This window comes from Amblyomma mixtum, chromosome 3, assembly GCF_055824585.1.
Source record: "Amblyomma mixtum isolate Tamu chromosome 3, ASM5582458v1, whole genome shotgun sequence".
Taxonomy (NCBI): domain Eukaryota; kingdom Metazoa; phylum Arthropoda; class Arachnida; order Ixodida; family Ixodidae; genus Amblyomma; species Amblyomma mixtum.
The window spans coordinates 195439691-195460405 of record NC_143014.1 but is presented as its reverse complement, the minus strand read 5'-3'; the positions used below and the strand labels follow the sequence as shown (position 1 = coordinate 195460405).

Sequence of the window (20715 nt, the reverse complement as noted above, 5' to 3'; positions counted from 1 at the left end):
TAAAAGTCTATAGGATGTCTATAGAGTCTATAAAAAGTCTATAGAAAGTCTATAGACCATTTTTATAAGGGCGGACTCCTTTGATAGGGAATACTGCTTCTGTGACGAGATCTCCAATCTATATCATATGTTCTGGGTCTGTAAGACCAACCCAGCGTTAGTGCGCATTTGCCAGCCAACGACAGAGGAGTGGGAGGTGGCTTTGACCAGCTCGCAGCTCGAGGACTTGGCTCCTCAGATGAGCAAGGGCGGCAGCACCAGCCAACGGACTCCAGGACACTGACCACGTCCATACCTCGCTCCTAAACGTGTCAATAAAATATTTTCAACACTACCACCTAAAACAGTAATTGCTAAGCACTAAACTATTCAATATCAATTAACCATCCTGCTAGTTAGCACATATTAGCTGTATGGTGCACTGCACCATTGACAATGCTAAGCCGGAAAAAGAGCTCTTCTAACTCAAAAACCCTATTTTTTAAAATTGTTGACAGTACTAGGTGAAACATCCTGCTATAGCGGCCTTGCTCAACAAAGCAACCCGGCCGCACCAGCCGCCTCTAAGTTACTCGACCCCGACGTTGGTGGCGCTGAACGCTGCGCTCTAGTGGCGCCGCCTAGCCATTGTAGGACTCCTATGCGTCACTCCGCCGGTCCCTGGCGCCGCACATCTAGCACATCTGTGATGAGCCGTCGAAACCCTTGACCTCCGTAATGCTCCGTGACGTCTGGCCCGGTTGCTCCGCCTCTCACACGCGCTCTCTCCTCTGAGCCTCTCCTCTGTCTCCTCTCCCGCCTTCCCACTCTGCTTCGCATCTGAATATGGTCATGAGACCGCGGACGCGGCGATGCAGCCGCGGATGATCGAGAAATGGTGCGAGCTTGCTGTCAACAGCTATAGCGCTTTAAAAATGTGCGCCGTCAACAAAAGGTGTTCCAGGAGCCGCGGAAGGCATCTCGTTGTTTATTCGCATTAGTACATGAACAAGATACGAAAGTAGTGGTGATGTACTGCGAGTATGTCGACAACCGGGCACTAAGTAAATTCGTGCAATGTGAACGTGTACTCCTTTTGCATTCGGCATTTTTTTTACTGCACACGCAGGTCTGTGGGAGAAAACAAAAATCAAGCCACCCGCCCGATGCACTCTCGACGCATCGGGACAGCGTCACGGCCCTCCGAAACGCTTCGCTATGCATTGGTAGGACGATGACAGCTCTTTTATTCGTCATAAATGACGTCGCCCGGCATGCACGGTTGACACAGAAGACCGATATCCGCCCACATGTTCCGCATGCCACAAGTTCTAGACAGCAGCAGCACGGAATTTATGGGTAGTCGCTAGGTGGTGGCTGGATGATGAGTGCATCGCCAAGGAAACACGAAGCGTGCGGACGACAGCAGCAGATGAGTGCCGGGACTAGAATCCAGCAGGAAATTGTTTTCTTCAGCTTGCCTTCTTTTTTTTCCCCCGAGTTCTACGACGCGGCCAAGATTACGATAATGTTCTTTATTGCAGCCACGCTTTCGGTGCCCAGAGAAATGATGCAGCGCGCACGTGCTCGGCCAGAAAACGCTCAAGGCCTGATGCAAAGGAAGAGAGCTCCCCTCGCTGCCGAAACGCTGCAGCCGCCTTATCCAGAGCATCCCGTGTTGCCGTCGTAAACGGTCGGTAGCAAGTGCGGGCGTCCCGTCAGATTGACTCGACCGCCGGAGCTACGGCAGAAGGCATCACGCCACAAAGACGGCCGCGATGCCGCGCCTACCGCGGCCAGCCATCTCGAAGCGCGGCGAGCAGCGCACGGAGCCGTGCGTGGAATCAGCCTTCAGTTGCGGCGTCGGCTCGGGTTGAGGCTTCGCCCGGCCAGCGGCGGGGACTTGACGTAGCAGACGCAGCACGAAGGGAAGGGAAAGTTCTCGGAGTAAGCCTTCTTCTCGGTCGGATGCATGGCGAGCAGCTTGCGGTAGGCGAAGTTCTGGCGGCACGCCGACGAGTAGCCCGGCGGAAGGCCGCTGGACACAAACTCGCACGCCGACCCCTCGTCCCTGCGAACGGAAAACAGCACAGAGACGCAGTGAGAGACGATCCCCCCGAGATGATAAACCAGCGAGAAGGGATGCTTCTCTGCGCACAAGACCAAGTTTGTATGAGGACTGACCACAGCGTCCACACGGGGTAGAAAAGCCATGCGCTACACCGGGGAATGCTCTAACCTGCTCGCCGTTCTGGCTTAGCGGTTGTTCCGGCGTGGCGGTGGCGAGTTGTAGTCCCGGACCAGGATGCACTTTTTCAACTGACAGGGTTTGAGAACGGCACATATTTTTCCACTGTTGGTGATTGACTCCACTCCAATGGGTGCTATTTTTAATTACTTCCTCACATGAATACCTCTTCGCCTTGGGGGATTCCGCTAACCCATTGAATAAAAATAAGATGGCAGCTATACATGCGAAAAGCTGTGCGCAACTGCCGCAGGAATGTTTTTCCATCGCTGCCCATAGAATCCTATATGTCTATCGAGATGAGCTTCATCTACTATTTCTTCTAAACCCTCAATTGGATAACACGGATAGCCTATCCTCCTATACCTATGCGGCCACGTATGTATAGAGCACGCTTGTAAAGACACTGGTGGTCTTTATTATGCAATTTAGCCACTTGGACAGCTATGCAGTCAGTACGCAAAACTGGGTCCGCGAAAAGGTGGCGCACAAGCTATATAACACATTTCTCCAATAAAACGCACTTAAAGCAGAATGGCCTTCGCATTTGTCAACATATACTATAGCAAGAGTTGCGCGAGAGTGCTCGGAAGCAAAATGGTTAAAAATGTTGGCGAACAGCAGCCGGCTACGTTCGTATTATTAGTAGTTACAGTGAAGCGGAATTTCGCGTGCGAGCTGGTTCGGTCTCATCACGTAAGATCCAAAATGTAGCAGAGATATGAACGCAGGGCGTTTGTCTATTTTTAAAAGTAACGCAACACTTTCAGAACAAATGGCAAAAAAAAGCTATACTTTTTGTGCTTTCGTCACCGTCGTTGGTCGCCACCCAGCGGCGCCACGTGTACAGTCAGGCCGGAACCAATGGCGAACGCCGACTAAGAAAAAAAACACAACCTTTCCGACACCTTACGTTCAGCTGTCGTGAGCAACCAGCGTGCTACATCGTTCTAAGCAAAGGTTTCTGCGAGGTGTAGTACATGCGCGAACCGCTTAAACTCTGGGGGAATAGCCCACACGCACGTTCGCGTATGACTCCGGCGCGGCACGTAATGGTGAGCACCAGATGGATCTAAACCTGGAAGATGTCGACATTTCTTGCGGCCAAGCGAATTAATTTTCGGCGCAAAGCCGTGAGCTCATGGCTTTGCACCGAGAATGAGTGCGCTTTGCAGGAAGAAATGTCGATAACGTCTTGGCAACAGAGGGTTGAGTAGTCGGCGTCGTGGGGGTCATCTAGAAAATAATTCGAACCCTTAAAGACTTACCACACCTTCAGAAATAGAAACATACATCAGGTGCACGACCGGTCTCCGTATCGCAGACTGCTGTAGGTAAAATTCGGAAGCCAAGCGCAAAGTGAGACGTTTCTAGTGAGGATACAGCGAAGGTCGAGTACAGGTCGAGTACACGCGTGGTAAAACTGGCATCAACAAGGTGCCGAATCCCGGCCCTGTGCTCGACAGGCCCTTCCGTCACGAAAGGCGAACCTACACGTACGGCTGAAAAATGGAAAATTGGTTTTGAAGAAATGAAAAGTAACTGTCTCACTTTCAGACGGACACCTCAATCGCGCCGTGAGTGAAGGGGGGAATGGGGCAGTGAAAGAAGAAAGAGGTACCGCAGTAAAGGGCTCCGGAATAACTCTGACCACCGGGCACCTTTAACTTTCACTGACGTCGCACACACACGAGCACCTTTTGCGGTTAGCCTCCATCCAAACGTGGCCAACGCGGCCAACGCGGCCGGGATTGAACCCCGGGTCCTCCGGCTCAGTAGCCGAGCGCTCTAACCACTGAGCCACCGCGGGGAGATGCGCATGCGAGGGGCAAATAGCTGTTTTTGAGGCAGGCGTTCTCAGGGTACGTTTCCAAGCCGCATCTTTTCGTGCGTTCTATGATATTAAAATAAAGTGCGATTGAACTGAACTGAACTGAAGTGATCCGTATCAGTACTCTCATGTTCCTATAGTAACTACAAGACTCTTTAGCTAAGGCTGCGATTTGGCCGAGTTGGTAAAGATTCCTGGATTAAAAGTGCGCTAAAGAGAAATCTGAAATCGTCTTTTTGCCGCGGGAACTCGATCTACACGCTCCGAGCATTCTTAGAAACTTCGAATTATTATACCAGCTGTGCGGCCGATTTCCCTATTAAGTCCGATTAAACGTCCCGGCTCCCGCCTTTTTCTTTTTAACTTGCCTCCGGAAAGAGGAGGAGTCAACCAACGCGAGGAGTTCCTTTCAGCCAATCGCGTGACGGCTTCGCTTTAGCTTTTATTTTGTTTTTTAGGTTTCCGTGAATAAATAGTTTCAGTCGCAGGTTACATAGCCGCAAATTAGGCCCACGGAAATAAAAATACGCGCGGACTTGTTGCTTTCGCCGGTCGCTACGTATCCCTCCGCCGATCGCAGAGCGGCAAGCCGCCACGCCACTAACTGAAAGGCACACTACACGTTGGCTGACTCCTCCCCTTTTCGGAGGTGAGTTCAAAAAAAAAAGGCGGGAGCCAGGACGTTTCATTCCTTTTAACAGAGAAATCGGCCGCACAGGACAATAATTCGAAGTGTCTAAGAATGCTCGGAGCGTGCAGGTCGAGTTCTCGCAGTAAAAAGACGAGCCCAGAATCCTCTTTCGTGCACCTGACCTGTCTGCTTTCTGTTCTTTCTGTCTGTTTCTACGCTGTGACCTATGAAGACCAAAACTGATACGTGTTCAAGGTGCGCAACAGCATAGGAGCCCTGCTTACACTGAGGGGAATGACTCGGAAAACGGGTTCATTTGTTCGCAGAGCTTACCACGCATCACGAAATCTGTGCACCTTAATCGTAAAACTTGTCAGACCGTCAGTCTGAAGCCTGTACAAGCGTCTGCCGTCCACAATACGGAAGCATTGTCTGTCACTCTGCCCGCGTGCATTGAGAGGAAGTTTTTTTTTTTAGAATTGTTACCTCGGCGCCACATCTCGACTGGCCTGCTTCGCTCCGCTTTCAAAGCGTCATAGTTACAGCTGCGTGAGGCACATACTGGGAGTACGGGATACGAGTAGAGCCCATGGATATCATGGACTCCCAATCGGTTACCTTCCGCCCAATGAAGGCGGTTTAGATCTGCCATCTGTCTAATGAGAATTTGCATTTTCGTGATGTGGGTAATGTGTGTCGGATAACATGCGCTCTGGAAAATGTGCCCACTGCAGTCATGTGGTTCCTGCGATACAGTAATGGCGCAGATAGAGGATACCTTCTCTCTACGATAGCCTCCTCACTCTATACGTTCCGTCTGGAAGCGGAGCCGGTGTGCTGTACTGCTGTGTACAGCCAGTTTTTCGCCCCGGGTAAGTGCGAGAAAGGAAGGGTTCTAACAATAGTTTGTGAACATCTATGCTTGAAAAACTGTATCCGACCGTCAAAGTCAGTTGAATGATTGCAACGAGTTTCTGGTTGCAATGGCGGTAGGCGCACAACCTGATGGCGATGCAGCTACTCAAAGGCACACACTGGTTTGTGAGCTCCAGCGCAACTGCTGGACAGCTCCGTAGATAGAGAAATAGGGAGCTTCGAGAATGCACGGAATTTGTTGGACAGTGCTTCTCTGGGAGCTCCGACGCTTTGCTTTGCGTGCTATTAAATGTTAGCTGTGTTTCAGCTGGCCAGTCTTCCCAAGAACTCGTGCACTACTGCATCACTTACGCTCGCGAAGAATCTGAGCGCCGCAGAATGCTGAGAGCACAACGTAATTAGAAAATGAGGGCTTAACAGCGCTGGTGACTGGCCTCGGCAGCTTACAAGGTCAACTGGTTTTCTGGTATGCCTCTATTTGCGATTGCTGTTTGCTGTATTGATGGTGCTTTTATGGCACTATCACGCCCTCTCGAGACACAAACAGGCCACGCGCCAGCTTCTTGGAATTCTTGGCCATCAATAGTTCCTTATCGTAGTGTTGCACCAAAGAGCCACAGCTCTACTGCAGAGGGGATGTAAATAATGTTAAAAAAATATTACACTAAGAAGTGTTCTGCATAGCCCTTTGTACCTGTTTGTTCCGCCGCGTGCATGAACTTCAGCACCGCGTCAAAAGAGAGAAAAAAATTAGCTGTGGTTCAGCTCGGCTGAACCTAGTAAGACGAACAAAAGCTCTGTTAAGGTAAGCACACTAAAGTAAGCGCACGCCACGCGCTTTTACATAGCGAACGGCGCGACACGAGATTTCCGGCAGTTGCGAGGCGAGCGAGCGCCGTCGGCTCTGTTTTCCCGAGCTCCACCACCGGCTGCGTGTTTTATACCACTTTTGCTCACGACTGTACATACATACCTCGCAAATAAAATGGACTGCCCCAACTTAGCCCTAATTCTCCTTTTCTTAATTGGTGACGGAGACACTCACGCGCAGAGTTCAACGGTGACGGCTTGTGCGTACTCGATGTCATTGACGACGTACAGCCACTCGTGGTCGGCGCTGCGCGCGCTCTTGGGGTAGATGGTCTTGCGCTTGGTGGTGCAGACGCGCTGGTCGATGCTGTCCTCGTGGTTCAAAGGCTGCCGCGCCAGGATCTCCTTGTCGCTCAGGTCCACGTTCAGGCTCTGCAGAACACTCCGGATGATCTGCCTGCGGGTGATAATATGCGTCAGACCCCCTTTCCTTTCTCTGGACCAATATAACTACAGTGGCCCTCGTATAAAGCTCGCGCATTGTTTTCAAAAAGTTGAGCTCGTTTTCTTCGTCCTTCTCGCAAAGTTACATAGGCAGAATACTGGGGATTTCCTGAAAGAAGCATTTTCTAGAAGTCGTGCATCACGTCGCGTGTTCGGTGTTGTCACCTACAGAGGCCGAAATAGTTTTCTCACAACAGACAACTACCACAGTTACGCTTTGCTTTTGACGGTGGCTCTAGACCTCGGGAGAACAACACGCAAAAAAAATGTTTAAATGCTCGAAGCACACTATACAGTCCCGACTCTTGGCCTTGGAATAACACAGGCGTCAACGCAACATAAAGCACGTCCCGAGCACGGCAGAGAGCTTAGGATATATTGTCACGCGTAAACAAAAGCTTCAGGACAAAGACCAGGAAGGACGCAAGACCACAGAGCAGCGGGCGGCTTGGCGTCCCCGGTTCCACTTCAACTTCCTCGCCTCGGCGAGACGCGCGCTCGAGAACTGCGCAGAGCGAAGGTGAGGAATGCCAATATTTCCAACCACGTTGCTGTCGCGGTGCTTTTTTCAGTCTGTAGAGCATGTCGTACTTGTTTGCAAACTTATTTTTTCTGCTACGTGCCTTCTCTTCTAAAAAACTCATGCAGAAACCATCGAAGATGATCACCTAATTAAGCAAACAGCTTCCTTATCCCGCTGAATTATCCGTGGATCACTGACATCCAGAGCACGTACACCAGCGAAGTTAGCGTTGGCGTGCTTTCTCGGCGCGTGAACGACAGCGTTCTTCCAATTCTTCTTGGGTAAAGACACGCTTTGGTGGAATTTTCGACAACTTTTCATTTACTGCGGCGGACACCAACGCAACACTCCTTCCTGACACAAAGCGAACGCTGCCAGTGCTGCACACCGGCCCTCGAGAGGTTCCACAATCGTTACCTCTCTCTCGCCGCTAAGCCACGTGACCACGCTCACTCCTAGCGATCGTTGTCCTGATTTCTACTGGTCCTCGGAAGACCACCCGCGATGCTTTAGTGGCGAGGGGAGTCTACTCTAATTAGACTCATCTATATTCTGTTCCTCGGAAGACGCCGGGGAAGGCAGTGATCCTTACCGAGACAGTTTCGCCGCAAGCTCTGGTAACCTAGCTAAATTTAAACAAAATGCGCCGCCGCGTTTTATGCTCGGGAGGCACCGAGCCCGCACCGCAGACGGGCCACAAGACCGGGTAGCCTCGCCTCCAATACAGCTCCAGTAGTTTTCCACTCGTAGTTCCGGTGGTGCTGTGTGGCTAAGCAGACTCTTGAGTAGGCCACAGTGGATCATGCAAAAGTCCTTAGACGTAATGATGATGATTAATTTTTGTGGCACAAGGGTATCTATGGCCAATGAGCGCCATGACTCAAGGTGTTTTTGTCTACTGAAGGTAGAGTCAATGACCCATGTCCCAAGCATTTCCCCCCGCATGCCATAGCCTTATAGGTTATAGGCCTGGCATAGCATGCCAGGCCTATAACCAGGCAGACCTCTCCATTATTCATTAAAGTCTCTTTCCTTCCTTCCCGCAAAAGCCGAGCACCAGGTGTCACAAACATGGCGGCATTTATGCTTTTTAATGACTCGTTTAATTAAACCTACGTAGGCGGCCCGTGCTGTTAATTATGTACCTTAAACTTTGGGATATAGTTCTATTCGTCGTGTGCGTGTACGAACACGCGGCATTAGCCGTACATGGTTCCTCCGGTCAACCACCGGATACAGCGGAGGGTGTACGCAAAGCTTGTTCTGTTTGTATTTTGCTTTCCATGTATCCAAGGTGACCCCTAGCACTACGGAAGTAAGGGTGTACGTGTCTTTTTTTGTTTGTGATTAACTTTTTTTTTTGGTTCCGAGGCGATCCCAACCGCGGCCCACAACCAAAGTGACCTTCACACCGCTGCAACAGGAAGGCCAAGCAGTGGCAAAGTGGTGCCGCTGCTAGACGTTAGAGGGTTGGGATGATCGGTGAACAAAAGACAGACAAAAAACCTGACCTTTTGGTGCATGCACATTCCCATAGATCATGTTTAACTTATCACGTCTTTAAAAGCTGTGTCAGGCTCATCAGGCGCCAGCCACTGATATAAATGCAAAAGAGCGCTCGCAAGCGTGCGGACGACTGTACTCCAGTGGCAAAGTGTAAATACGTGTATATAGTACTCTGTTAGCAGCTATTACATCGTATTCATGGATTAATGTAACGACGCGTTTGATTTGCCTGTGTGTGTTTTACAGAAGATATATTTGTTGTTGTTACCTGAATTTGTGGCCCTATCTCATTCACGACGTTGTAAATAAATCGGCTAGCGCTGGGCGTCCAACTCCCACCCCTTGTGCTTCTGTTCGTGAAGGTACTTCGCATTTTTCACGAGCCCTGACACCAGGCCAGGGAAAAAACTTGTACTATATTTTATCACCAGTGGGTACCCGGCGGCACTGGTGATCGAACCCCGTACCTCTCGCATGCGAGGCGTATGCTCAAACCACTAGGTCACCGCTGCAGTATAGTCCTTAGACATAGAATTAGTAGTTTACGGGTGTTTGAAATTATTCGATACTGGTTTTTATTTGGAAAGCCGTGAACTATACTTTGGTGCAATCCATGTTGTTGGATTGTACCGCAAGGCAGGAAATATTTACGTGATAAATTTCGATTAAAAGATAATAAATTCAATAAAATTGACTTGATTTTTTAAATTCTGTTTTTAGGGCCAAAGATTATATTGAAGAATTGACGCCCATCAACGTCGAAGGCGAGCTCGGCTTTTAAAGTGATGGAACCGGTATCGTGTTTTAAGCTACTGAACGTGAAAAACGCTTTTGAAAACACGTTAGGTTTGCTTTCCCGCGATGCACGTTGACCAGCTGGCATCGCTCGTATTTTAAATGTAAGAAATACTGATATAGTTTATCTTTTTATGACGCAGAAAATTTTGACGTTGCTTGCACGATAAAACCACACGCAGCGACAACAGATGACGAATGTGCATGGTGAGAAAGCCGACTCAGAGCGTCCCAGGTATCTTTTTCGCGTTCGGTTTCTCGAACTGCATTGCCGATTCGGGAATTTTAAAAAGTGAGCTTACTTTCGATGTTTGCGGCTTTAAATTTCGCAATATAATCTTGCGTCCTAAAACCAAGGATTAGACACTGAATTAGTTAACTTTAGCTAATGAATCGCCTCTTATTGCACTCTCGTCAAAACTGTCCGCCTTGCCGTACAGTCTACATGAACAGACCGCACCGCCGTATTTCACGGTTAAAAAAAAAAAAATCTGCATCGGCTTATGCGCATAACAGTGCGAGCATAATAGTTGTATCCTGACAGCACTGACTTATGGGACTGAAACTCGTAGGCTAACGAATAAGCTTGAAATGTAGACTGCGAACAGCGCACTAAAAGCAACGGGGAAAAAAAATCTCAGTCGATTGCAGAATGAACTCAACAGCCTATTGGAAATCACATGGAGGAAATGGACATGATCGGTTTATGGGGTTTAACGTCCCAAAGCGACTAAGGCTATGAGAGACGCCGTAGTGGAGGGCTCCGGAAATTTCGACCACCTGGGGTTCTCTTACGTGCACTGACATCGCACAGTACACGGGCCTCTAGAATTTCTCCTCCAAAGAAATTCTAGCCGCCGCGGCCGGGATCGAACCCGCGTCTTTTGGGTCAGCAGCCGAGCACCATAACCGCTGAGCCACCGCGGCGGCTGGAAATGGACATGAGAAAACAAATAACCGATTAGGATAACAGAAAAGACTTCATGCGCAATTCGGCCGCGCCGTGCATGGCCGGAGGCATAGAGAGGATGGGGAAACGAAAGTGGGGATATCGAAAGTGGCCGCGGTTGGTGTAGGGCAGAGCTAGCTTCTTCTGCGCGGTCAACGGCAGTAGATGCTTCAGTTTCGTTCTAGAGTCGTGTGCCAGTTAAATGTTTTTGCTTTGAGTCACGCATTTCCAAGTATAGCTGTAAGCAGCACGTCGGTAAGAAGAAACGAGAGGCTGAGCGGGAAGCTGCCATGCACACTACTCGCTCGAGTTCCGGCTGTGGATCCCCCGCGCACCGCCTTCACGGCTGACCGAGCGCAGCCGGCGAGATACGGCGCACGAATCGCCACTCGTGCGTTTAAAGAGTATCGCACTGTACACAAGTAGACGAGCGTTAAGCGTTAAGCGCCGCGCCAAACTAGCTGGCAACTCTCTCTATCGCTTGCACATCTTCCTTGCTTCTCTTTGTGGCAGCTTTTGACGCAACCTGCTTGACGATATCTGGCCACTTAGACCTCGACCTTTTTAGCCACATCTGCATCAGCTTGACCTATGACGTCCGTTTGGTCATCGTTGTTTGCATTCGCTTCTTCTATCCCTTAATCTTTTCGTTTGCCCTTGATCTGCCATTTTTTACTTTAAAGAGCTGGACACGCAAAAACGGGCGGCTTCGCTTTCTTTTTTTCTTCAGCGATTTGTTACAAGGAGGATCTTCGCGGCCTCTTCAGCTCGGTCGAACGCAGAAAGGGCAGAGTTAAAATTTTTACAAGACGATATTTGGCGACGAACATCGCGTGCTCGCAGAAGGTCGGGAAGTGAGCTGTATTCGGCAGGCACATTTATATCGGACGTTAACTGTTGTTTTCTTAGCCGGAACAGTCATTTTTACCAGTGTCGGGCCACATGACCAACATTCTTGGACAGACATTGTGAATATTGGAAAATTGTAAAAGTACTGTTATGGAAGTATTGAAGGTAATAGTCCATTCTTTCGATGCGTAGTAGAATATTTCGTTTAAAGTTTTTCCACCGCTCGATCCAGCAGTTAAGACTGCCGTAGAAAACCAATGGGCAACGCTTTTGACGCTGGCACAAACGTGAATGGCGAAAAAATACAAACCTGCCGACGGTAGATCTTCGGATATATTATTCCTTACTGTGAAATCTTACAATATGTGAAAAAAAATAAACTCTGCGTTTTGTTTATATATATATATATATATATATATATATATATATATATTCATAAATAATCCTGCATAAACTCTTTCCTGTTCAAAAATGCTTTGGTGCAGAATTGTTGGGTAAGGCTGCACTCGTTTAAAAGGAAATTTGTCACTATTAAAAAAAATTAAAGCAGGCCAACGCTTTTGCTTTTCGCACTAAAAGAACATTCACTCGGACAACGCCATGTTTGATGTCTCACACCAAAATCATGAAAGAAAAAAGACAGTGTTTGACAGGTTGCGAAACACTGCTGACTACGGCACCTCTTTCTTTCTTCTTCCTTTGGCAATCTCCTTAATCATTTCCCTCACGGCGCGGTTGAGGTTACATGTGCGCACCGTGAGTGAGACAGTTACTGCGCCTTTCCTTTAGCCACGTCCAACCCTACCGCAAAAAAACCGCTCCGAAATCAGGCGACATCTACATCGTCATCGCCTTCATCAGCCTAACTACACCCACCTCAGAACAAAAGCCGCTCCCATATCTCTCTGCTTAGCAGCTGGTTCTGGTATTTTTTACATCAGAACGCATAACCTCAAACATGACACAGTATATATGACGAAAGTATACAAGACTGCGCTCTGTGTCTGTTTCCGTTCGTGTTTGCCTGGTTTTGGTGTTTTTATGAAAAATTTCGATTCCCGTTCAGTGGTCAGGTGCATTAGTGGAATGCTGGTCGTTTGCGGGAAAACTTTGTTCGAAGTTGCACTGAACCGTTTTCTCAATTTTTGCAACAGAAGCTCTATACCAACTGAAGTCCGTGTGGGATATGCGGGTGGGCTGTGTACACAGCATAGGGATGCAGGTGCGGCCATCCGTTCGGTTGGAAAAATGTGATATACCCGCCAGTTTTGTTTATTCAATACTTTCCAATGTTTTCTCCAATGTTTTTTATCCAATGCTTTATCCAATGTTTTTCCAATGTTTTATTAAATTACTACGCTTTTAGTCTTTGGTAAATATGCAATGTTTACATGGTTTATGTTTTCCGTGCAGTGCCTGTGCACCTCTTTTGTTTGGTTTTGTGGGGGTTAACGTCACAAAGCGACTAAGGCTATGAGAGACGCCGTAGTGAAGGGCTCCGGAAATTTCGACCACCTGGGGTTCTTTAACGTGCACTGCCATCGCACAGCACACGGGCCTCTATAATTTCTCCTCCAAAGAAATTCTAGCCGCCGCGGCCGGGATCGAACCCGCGTCTTTTGGGCCAGCAGCCGAGCACCATAGCCACTGAGCCACCGCGGCGGCCTCTCTCACCTCTTTTGTGTAATTATTGTGTATCTTGTGTTCTATTGACGTTGTCTGTAATGCATGCAGTGCTTCTTTACTTGCATTTTTGTTATGCCATTGCATTTATATATAGATAGATTATATCTCCTGTGTGTAATATACCGTGGCCACACTTTCTAATACAGTGCTTATCCATCTCGTTTTGTGTACATAATGTCACCAATTTTTTGTATTTTGTTGCCGTGATGTTATCATGCTTGTATATCTATGGTATGTGCTGCGCACCGCTGCCCCTGCTTCAGGTGCCGGGACGTCGTCAGGCCAATTGGCCTTTTGCCCCGGCTCCCTCTTTCTGTTGAAAAGAAAGAAAATAAATTTCAATTTCAAATCCAGTGAGGCTGAGCGCGAGGGCTGTCGACGTTTTCTTTTTCTTTAATTTCTAGTAGGTGCCGTTGGAGTAAATCTTTTTTAAAATCGAATACCGAGATCGACGGCAAATCTTACCAGTGACCAGAGCCACTGGAAGACAGCGCTGTGACACGGCGCTTAAAGTTTCGAGGCAGACCGCGGCTGTCGATCGCCAGTCTCGTCCATAGTACAGCACAGTCCGAAGGAGCCGTAGTGTTTTTTACTCACCGAAAAAAAAAAAAGGGCGACGTCAGCTTCGGGCGTACAGTTGAACGTCGTTATAACGAAGTTGAAAGGTGCCTGGTGATTATTTCGTTATAGCCGTAGCTTCGTTAGAGCCCGTGCTGACCGAGCTTCCAAGGGGAATCGTCATTACTTCGTTATATCCAGCAGTTCGTTATGAAGCGTTCCGTTATAATGAGGTTGTACTGCATATATTTTATAATTCCCTCAAGAGTGCCCCGTTTATAGACGCAACACGATAAAGTTACAAAATGCATCGCACTTCCGAGTTCCAGCTTCGATATTTATTCTCAAAACGAAAACTATAAACCCTTCTGGATGGTTCGAATTGCAGGGCCCCCCTGAAACGCGCACGATACGGATTTCGTTTCGGAGCGCGAGAATATCCCTTCGGTGCCAAGCGAAAATTGCATAACCGCCTGGCCCTGCGTAACGCAGGAACAGAGAGAAGTTCGCATCAAGCACAGCGTCGCCATATACCTGTCAGACTTTTAGGGAAAATACACCGCTTTAGGACAACGTCATCTTTACCACGGTGAAATCCGCGGATTTCCGCCTATTTCGGTGCGCACCACGTATTTTGTAAACCAGCAGCAATAGCTCTCCCAAGCGCAAGCGTATGCTGGTACTCAAGGCGCAGTAGATGTAATGTAGTGCAAGGTTGAAATAGGACTCGAAGCCAAGGTCCAAATGCAAAAAGAACCAATCGCCAGCGGCTGCGCGACTAGAATGTGAAGGGCCGAAGAGGCGAAAAATTATTAAACGGTAAATTCTGCTCTTCTAAGCCGTTTAAAAGAAATAAAACATTGAGATACTTCGTAGCAAAAGGCACGCACCTTATTAAAAACGATATTTCATCTGCACTAATTCCAAGCGCAACGTGCCTTTCGCGCCTTCTTTAAACAACGGTGAGTTTAAAGACCTTGTTCCTGTCGCGAGTGGATATTTGTGTCGCTTATCAGCATGTGTATCGCTCGAGAAAAACACAAATTCAATTCGCAGGTATTAAAACGTGCCGGCCGCGAAATTTTCGGCTACCACTCTGGCTGTTTATCTCGTCTTACCGATTGGCGTGTTTAATATTTTGTGCTTTCTTCCTGCGTCGCCGCCTGGTCCCAGTGTTTCCCGTTGCAAACGGGACCAATTACTTCTGGACCAGGTCGCCTTGATTGCGAATGGTGCTAGCTAAGACCGGTCTACACTGGTTCGGATTTCCACACTCTCGATTGAACCAGCAAGTTAAACTGAGTATGGAAATCAGGAAAGTGAATTCATGGGCAAGTTGGTTTTCAACCATTATATTAATCTCATTTCGCGCAAAACACGCACTAGACAGAAGAAAGGAACGCACAGGACGAAATTTATTTTTACAGGACAAGAAATTTATAGGACTATCTATCCAAGGAAAGATCAGAGCGTATATACGTTCGCCGACCTGCGAAGACGCCACCTCACAAGGGACCTTGGAAATGAGCACACAGGAAGTTAACAGATGAGGTGTAACAGAAAATTTATCTCTCTATCGTAGAGAGCAAGGGGAGTATCACCGACACAATCTTCTACCTTTTTTTAAGAAATCGCTCGCGAAACATTGGAGCCATATTTCATCCCTTGCTCTCTACGATAGAGAGGTGAATTTTCTTTTACACCTCGTCTGTTAAGGTCCTGCGGGCTCATTTTCCAGACCCCTTGTAAGGTGGCGTCTGCGCAGGTCAGCGAACTTAGATATGCTCTGAGCTTTCCTTGAATAAATCAGTTGTGAGTAGAGCCCGTATTTCGTCCTGTGTGTTATCTTTCTTTTGTCTATAGTGTGTGTTTTGCGCGAAATGAGATGACTATAATGAGTATTGAAAGCTGGCGCGCGCTGAAAGGCCCAGGCCCATTGGAAGGGCAACACAAGAGGGACGGCTTGTGGGCGTGAACATTCTCAGAACTAAAAAAAAAAGAAAAGAAAGCTTTACATAATCCGCACCAAAAGCGTACGCTTGTGGTGCGCCGGGTGTTGACTTTTCGAGACACTGCACAAGCTCGGCTGAAACTCGTTGCTGACTCTACCTGTATGGATTTTGCGCTTAAAGTGCTCCAGAGGTTTCCTGTAAAACATCACCTATGTGGACATGCGTTAAACCCAAAAACGTTTTGTGAATTCTTCTGGATGTGCTGGATCGATATTTTAAAGCGAATATTTCTTTGGCTACCGCGGCATTTTCGTCGCCTGACCGAATCACGTCACCAAGAGGAAAGGGACAGTGTCGAGGGGAAAGGGCCTCGGGGGGGGGGGGGGGGGGGGGGGGGAGGTCACGTGGCTTAGCGGTGAGTGAGAGGAAACGGTTGTGTGACTCCTCGCGTCCGGTATGCAACAACAAAGTTTTAGTCGCGGCAAACGGTAAATACGGTAACTACGGCAACTGCTACCGTACGGCAAATGTGGCTAGGCATGTCTGGCAGCCGTTACAAAGGCAACGCGTTGCCGCATTTGCCATACAGCTGCCCGGCTACGCTAAAACTGTCTAATAGCGAGTTTTAGCAATGCCGTATGGTAAACACGATGACTACGGTAACTGTTACAGTATAGCAAATGTGACTAGGCAAGCTTGGCAACGGTAGCAACAGCAACGTGTTACCATATTTACCGTACGGCGAACCGGCTACACTAAAGCTGTCTGATGGCAATGTTTGCGTCCGGAACGACTGTGTTACTAGCGTGCGGTGTGCAGCATTAGACAGTTTTAGCGTAGCCGGACAGCCGTATACGGCCAATACGGTATACCTCGTTGCCGTTGCTACCGTTGGCAGGCTTCCCTAGCCACATTTGCCGTACGGTAGCAGTTGCCATAGTTACCGCGTTTACCGTACGGTGGGGCTAAAACTCTCTAAATATTAGCAGTGTTCGCTTCGTGCCAGGAAGGAATGCTGCATTGGTGTCCGCTGTAGCAAATGCAAAGTTCTCGAAAATAAACTAAACCATGTCCTCACCCGAGAAGAACTGGAATAACGCGGTGGATTTCAGTGATCCAAGGACATTCGTGGATAATTCAGCGGGGTAAGGAAGCTGTTCGCTTACTTATGCAATCATCTTCGATAGTTTCTGCATGAATATTTTCTCTTCGAGCACCGAGAATGCATAAACGCGACAAGCAGCGCTGGTCATTTGTTCCATACAACGCAAAGTGCACTGTAATGTTTTCGAAGAGTTGTCTTTAATTGCTGGTACGACCATACTGCTTGTAATGCAAAATTACCGCCACGGGCCAACCTCGAGGCGTTCCTCACGGTTCAGCACAACTACACAAAAGTCGCTCCGGGTCGGTTCCCGGGTAACGACTGAAATGCCTTCTTTCTGAGCCGGAATACCAGACTACCACCGCTAAGAGTGTTCACAAATAGAGAGATACCCGTCGCGGGTGCTCGGCTTTGGCCTTTGGCTGCTGGTCCAAGGGTGCGGGTTCGATCCCGGCCGCGGCGGTGGCCGTTTTAGATGGAAGCGAAATACAAAAACGTCCGTGTGCTGTGCGATGTAAGCGCACATTGAAGAACTTCAGATGGTCTAAATTAATCTGGAGCACTCCCCCGCGGCTCGCCTCACAGCACGTGTGGCGGTTCGGGACGTTAAACCTCACAATTCGGGATTTTTTTTTTTGTCTCACAAATAGAGGGATACAGACAGCGCATGTGACCTGGAAAGGTTACTAGCGTGGAAGGAAAGGCCAAATGCATGTTTCGCAGACACGGCAGCATGATTAACGAAAGCTAAGAAAAAAAAGACAAACTAATATCTCTCCGTTTATGGCTAGACATTTAAATGCATGATAAAGCGTTCCCCAACTGAATCATGTCGCTGGAATCCGGGATCCACATACGAAGCAATTAATCTAAGTTCTTTTGTAGGCCACATAACTTTTACGAGACTGCGCCAGGTTCCGAAACTCGAAAGTTTGGAGAAACGCGCGTTGCCTGGTTACTGCGAACTCGACGCTTGATGCACAGCCAGACATGTTGCGAAGGGCCGCACGAAGCACCATGAGCTCTCAGCCGGGAATTGGTTGTTGCAGAACTTTGCGACGCTATTCCTATCCTGCTCATCTCCGCAATTACGGGCTGGAAGATTAAATAAGAAAGTGCGGGCGCGCCAGAGCGGTTGCAGAATAATTACTTTCGCAACGGAGCCATGCTCGCTCTCGCGCGTATTCGCACGTGAACGCACGCACACACATCATAATTTCAAGAAAGCGCAGAGAAAAATTTTGGTCAGGCTCACCTGGGCGACATTGTATCATTCAGGCGGGATATCTGAGAATTTCGATACATGCCGAGCACATAGTCAACGGTATGGGTTGATGAACGCCACGCTTAGTTTCGAACGTGCGGTGGCCTAGAACGCAGGCTGTTGACCAGCTGCGGGCGCTAGTCGGCTTCGCATCCACTAGGAACGCTTGCGACACGAAATCACCGCTCGTGCCGCATCATCAGGGAACGAGCAGTTAAAATTTTGTTGGAGGTGAGAGCAGGTACGAAGTAAACATGAAAGTGATTAAACGAAGCTTGCATCGGTCAACGATTCAAATTCGCACTGCTGTACTTACCTGGCCGAGCAGTCATTTAACAAGTGGTCAGTGTAGTACATTAGAAAGTTTCGCGCTTCCTTTTATAAAATAATTTTTGTTCTGTTCTAGTGCATTTAAAACTTTACGTTAAAACTGGATCAGTTGAACCAATGACAAAACGTGTACAGAAACGAACACCTAAGAGTATATTTCTTCTTAATTTTCACGCTTTACCTTCGTGTTGTCGGCAGTTCGAAAATTTCACTTCCCTCGCTCGCGGCCGGCTCGCCGTGCATGGACGGCACTCACGGCGCTAGCACTGCGGCTATTGAATTGGGCCGCTGAGCACAGGACAGCCGCGGTTCGACAAAGGCGAAAAGCAGAATACGAAATTCTGTGTTCGTCGGTATCACTACCGCTACCTTTCTCGTAACCCACAGTGTTGGTTTGGTCCGTGTAACTCTACTGATAAAGTAAACTAGTTTGTTTTGTACTAGCTGCACCTAGCCTTACAGCCATGAACACGTGCTATTCAAGGCCGTCATTCTGACGAAAATGTGAAGAAGTCAATAGTCGGCCTAACCTACAAGCGTCGCGTGAAGCAAGCGGCCAAAACCACGTATACAGTCGACGAAAGAAACACGAGCGAGTGCCCTTCGGCGAATGATTTGCTTCGGGAAACACAGACAAGCATTCGAGTAGCACTCTTCCAGACTTGATGGGAAGGCACCCTTCCGGTAAGGAACCTCCCAACGGGTACAAAACAGCGCCGTACATGTTGTGTTTCATTCGCTGACGGCTCCACACCGGCCTCCTAATCGCGACGTCAGCTCTACCAGCGTGAAGGCCTCGTTATGAGTGTGCTGCTCACTTAGCCAAGATGCTTTCGCTTAGCGAGATGAGTATGCCTCAGCGGGTCAGTTTCTGAGCCTGCTGGCAAGCTTCCAACGTGTCGAAGGCGACTGCACGTGCCGATGCAGCTGTCGTATTTACAGACACTAATACGCGTGGAGGCGAATGACGAGCGAACCAAGCTGAAAACTCCTCAGGCAAGGGTCATCGCAGAAGTATCTGTGCCGTGGCTCAGGTGAAAACCACACTTTGTAGCACCGGGTTGAGGCTGAGTATACAGGGTGTTCCACCTAAGACTTTACGCATTGTGAAAAAATCGGCTTTTTGAGTTAGAATAGCGCTTTTTTCTTCTTGGTAATGGCAGCAGTGTAATACATCGTAATACAGCTAAGACGTGCTAACTGGTTAGCTAATATTTGGCTAACTAATTGGTTAACTAATTGGTTGGCTGGTTAACTAATATTTGATAGTTTACTTTTTAACTGTTACCGTTATGCTTCTTAATTATTGAGAGACGTGTAGCCCACCCAAAGCAACGTCCACATCAGTTTTTAGAATTTAAAAAACTCGGTTATCCTCGGAGCTGTGGCCCAACAAATTTTGGCTATTTCGAAGAGTTACGCGCACTGGAGAGGTTGCTTTGCCTGCAAGCTTCTCGAAAGTGCGTGCATTTTGGCGTAATGTAGCCAAAATTTGTTGGGCCACAGCGCAGATGGTAACCCCGTTTCCAAAATTCTAAAAACTGATATGCATATTACTTAGGGTGGGCTACACGCCTCTTAATAATTAAGGAGCCTAACGGTAATAGTTAAAAAAATTAACTATTCAATGTTAGTTAACCACCCTGCAAGTTAGCACATCTTAGCTGTATTCTGACCTACTAAACCGCTGAAAATGCTATGCCAAAAAAAAAAGACTTCTAACTCAAAAAGCATATCTTTAAAAACTGTGCAAAGCCTTAGGTGACACACCCTGTATATTCCTCACCTTTTGAGCGTGTACAACATTGCCATATTTCACTGTGTTCTGTACCAGATTTAGTACAAGTGTTTGGCGCACCGTCTGGATGACCACGTACCACCTTTTGCGGAGGTTCTACGTTAATTTGGTCGCCCAAGCTCACCAGCGATATCGGATTTCCTCCCCAGCATTTTTAATTACAAAACTCTGCAGTGGCGGCGGCCACCGAGCTTACTATGGCCGCGAGAACTTTTGAAGCAAACGATAGCACAGACGGCAAAACGCTTGAATAAAACCTCTCAACTGCGTGCTCTGGACTTATTCCGTAGTGCACATTTTACATTTAGTGGTAAAGGTTAGAAACAGGCTCCAATGAGCATGCGCAGCTACACTCATGGGCTGCTTTCGCAGTTCAGGAGCACGCTGCTCGGGCGTTCTACAGACGAGTGCTGTGCCCTCTGTTTCCCGGTTGCGCGTCGTTGTGGTCGTCGGCGTCGGTATAACATAAAGTTGGCGAAGGGAACAAGGGACAGGGAGCTAACAGGTGCGGCGCGCCACGC

The 20715-nt window shown here is 48.3% G+C and overlaps 1 protein-coding gene across 2 annotated transcripts in view; it reads right to left on the bottom strand.

Annotated features, from left to right (window-relative positions):
* Positions 1–1202: 1202 nt before the first annotated feature.
* LOC149353181 (uncharacterized) overlaps positions 1203–20715 on the bottom strand; it is a 72705-nt gene continuing 53192 nt past the window's right edge. Inside the window, exons 3-4 of one of the 2 annotated variants that reach the window (XM_089582377.1) lie at positions 6644–6832; positions 1203–2050 (exon numbers count right to left, since the gene is read on the bottom strand). In XM_089582377.1, coding sequence (XP_089438503.1) covers positions 1831–2050; positions 6644–6832 — 409 coding nt within the window. In that variant the 3' untranslated portion in view covers positions 1203–1830. Of the gene's footprint in view, positions 2051–6610; positions 6833–20715 lie in introns of both variants that reach the window. The other variant, XM_089582376.1, reaches the window with a different exon arrangement.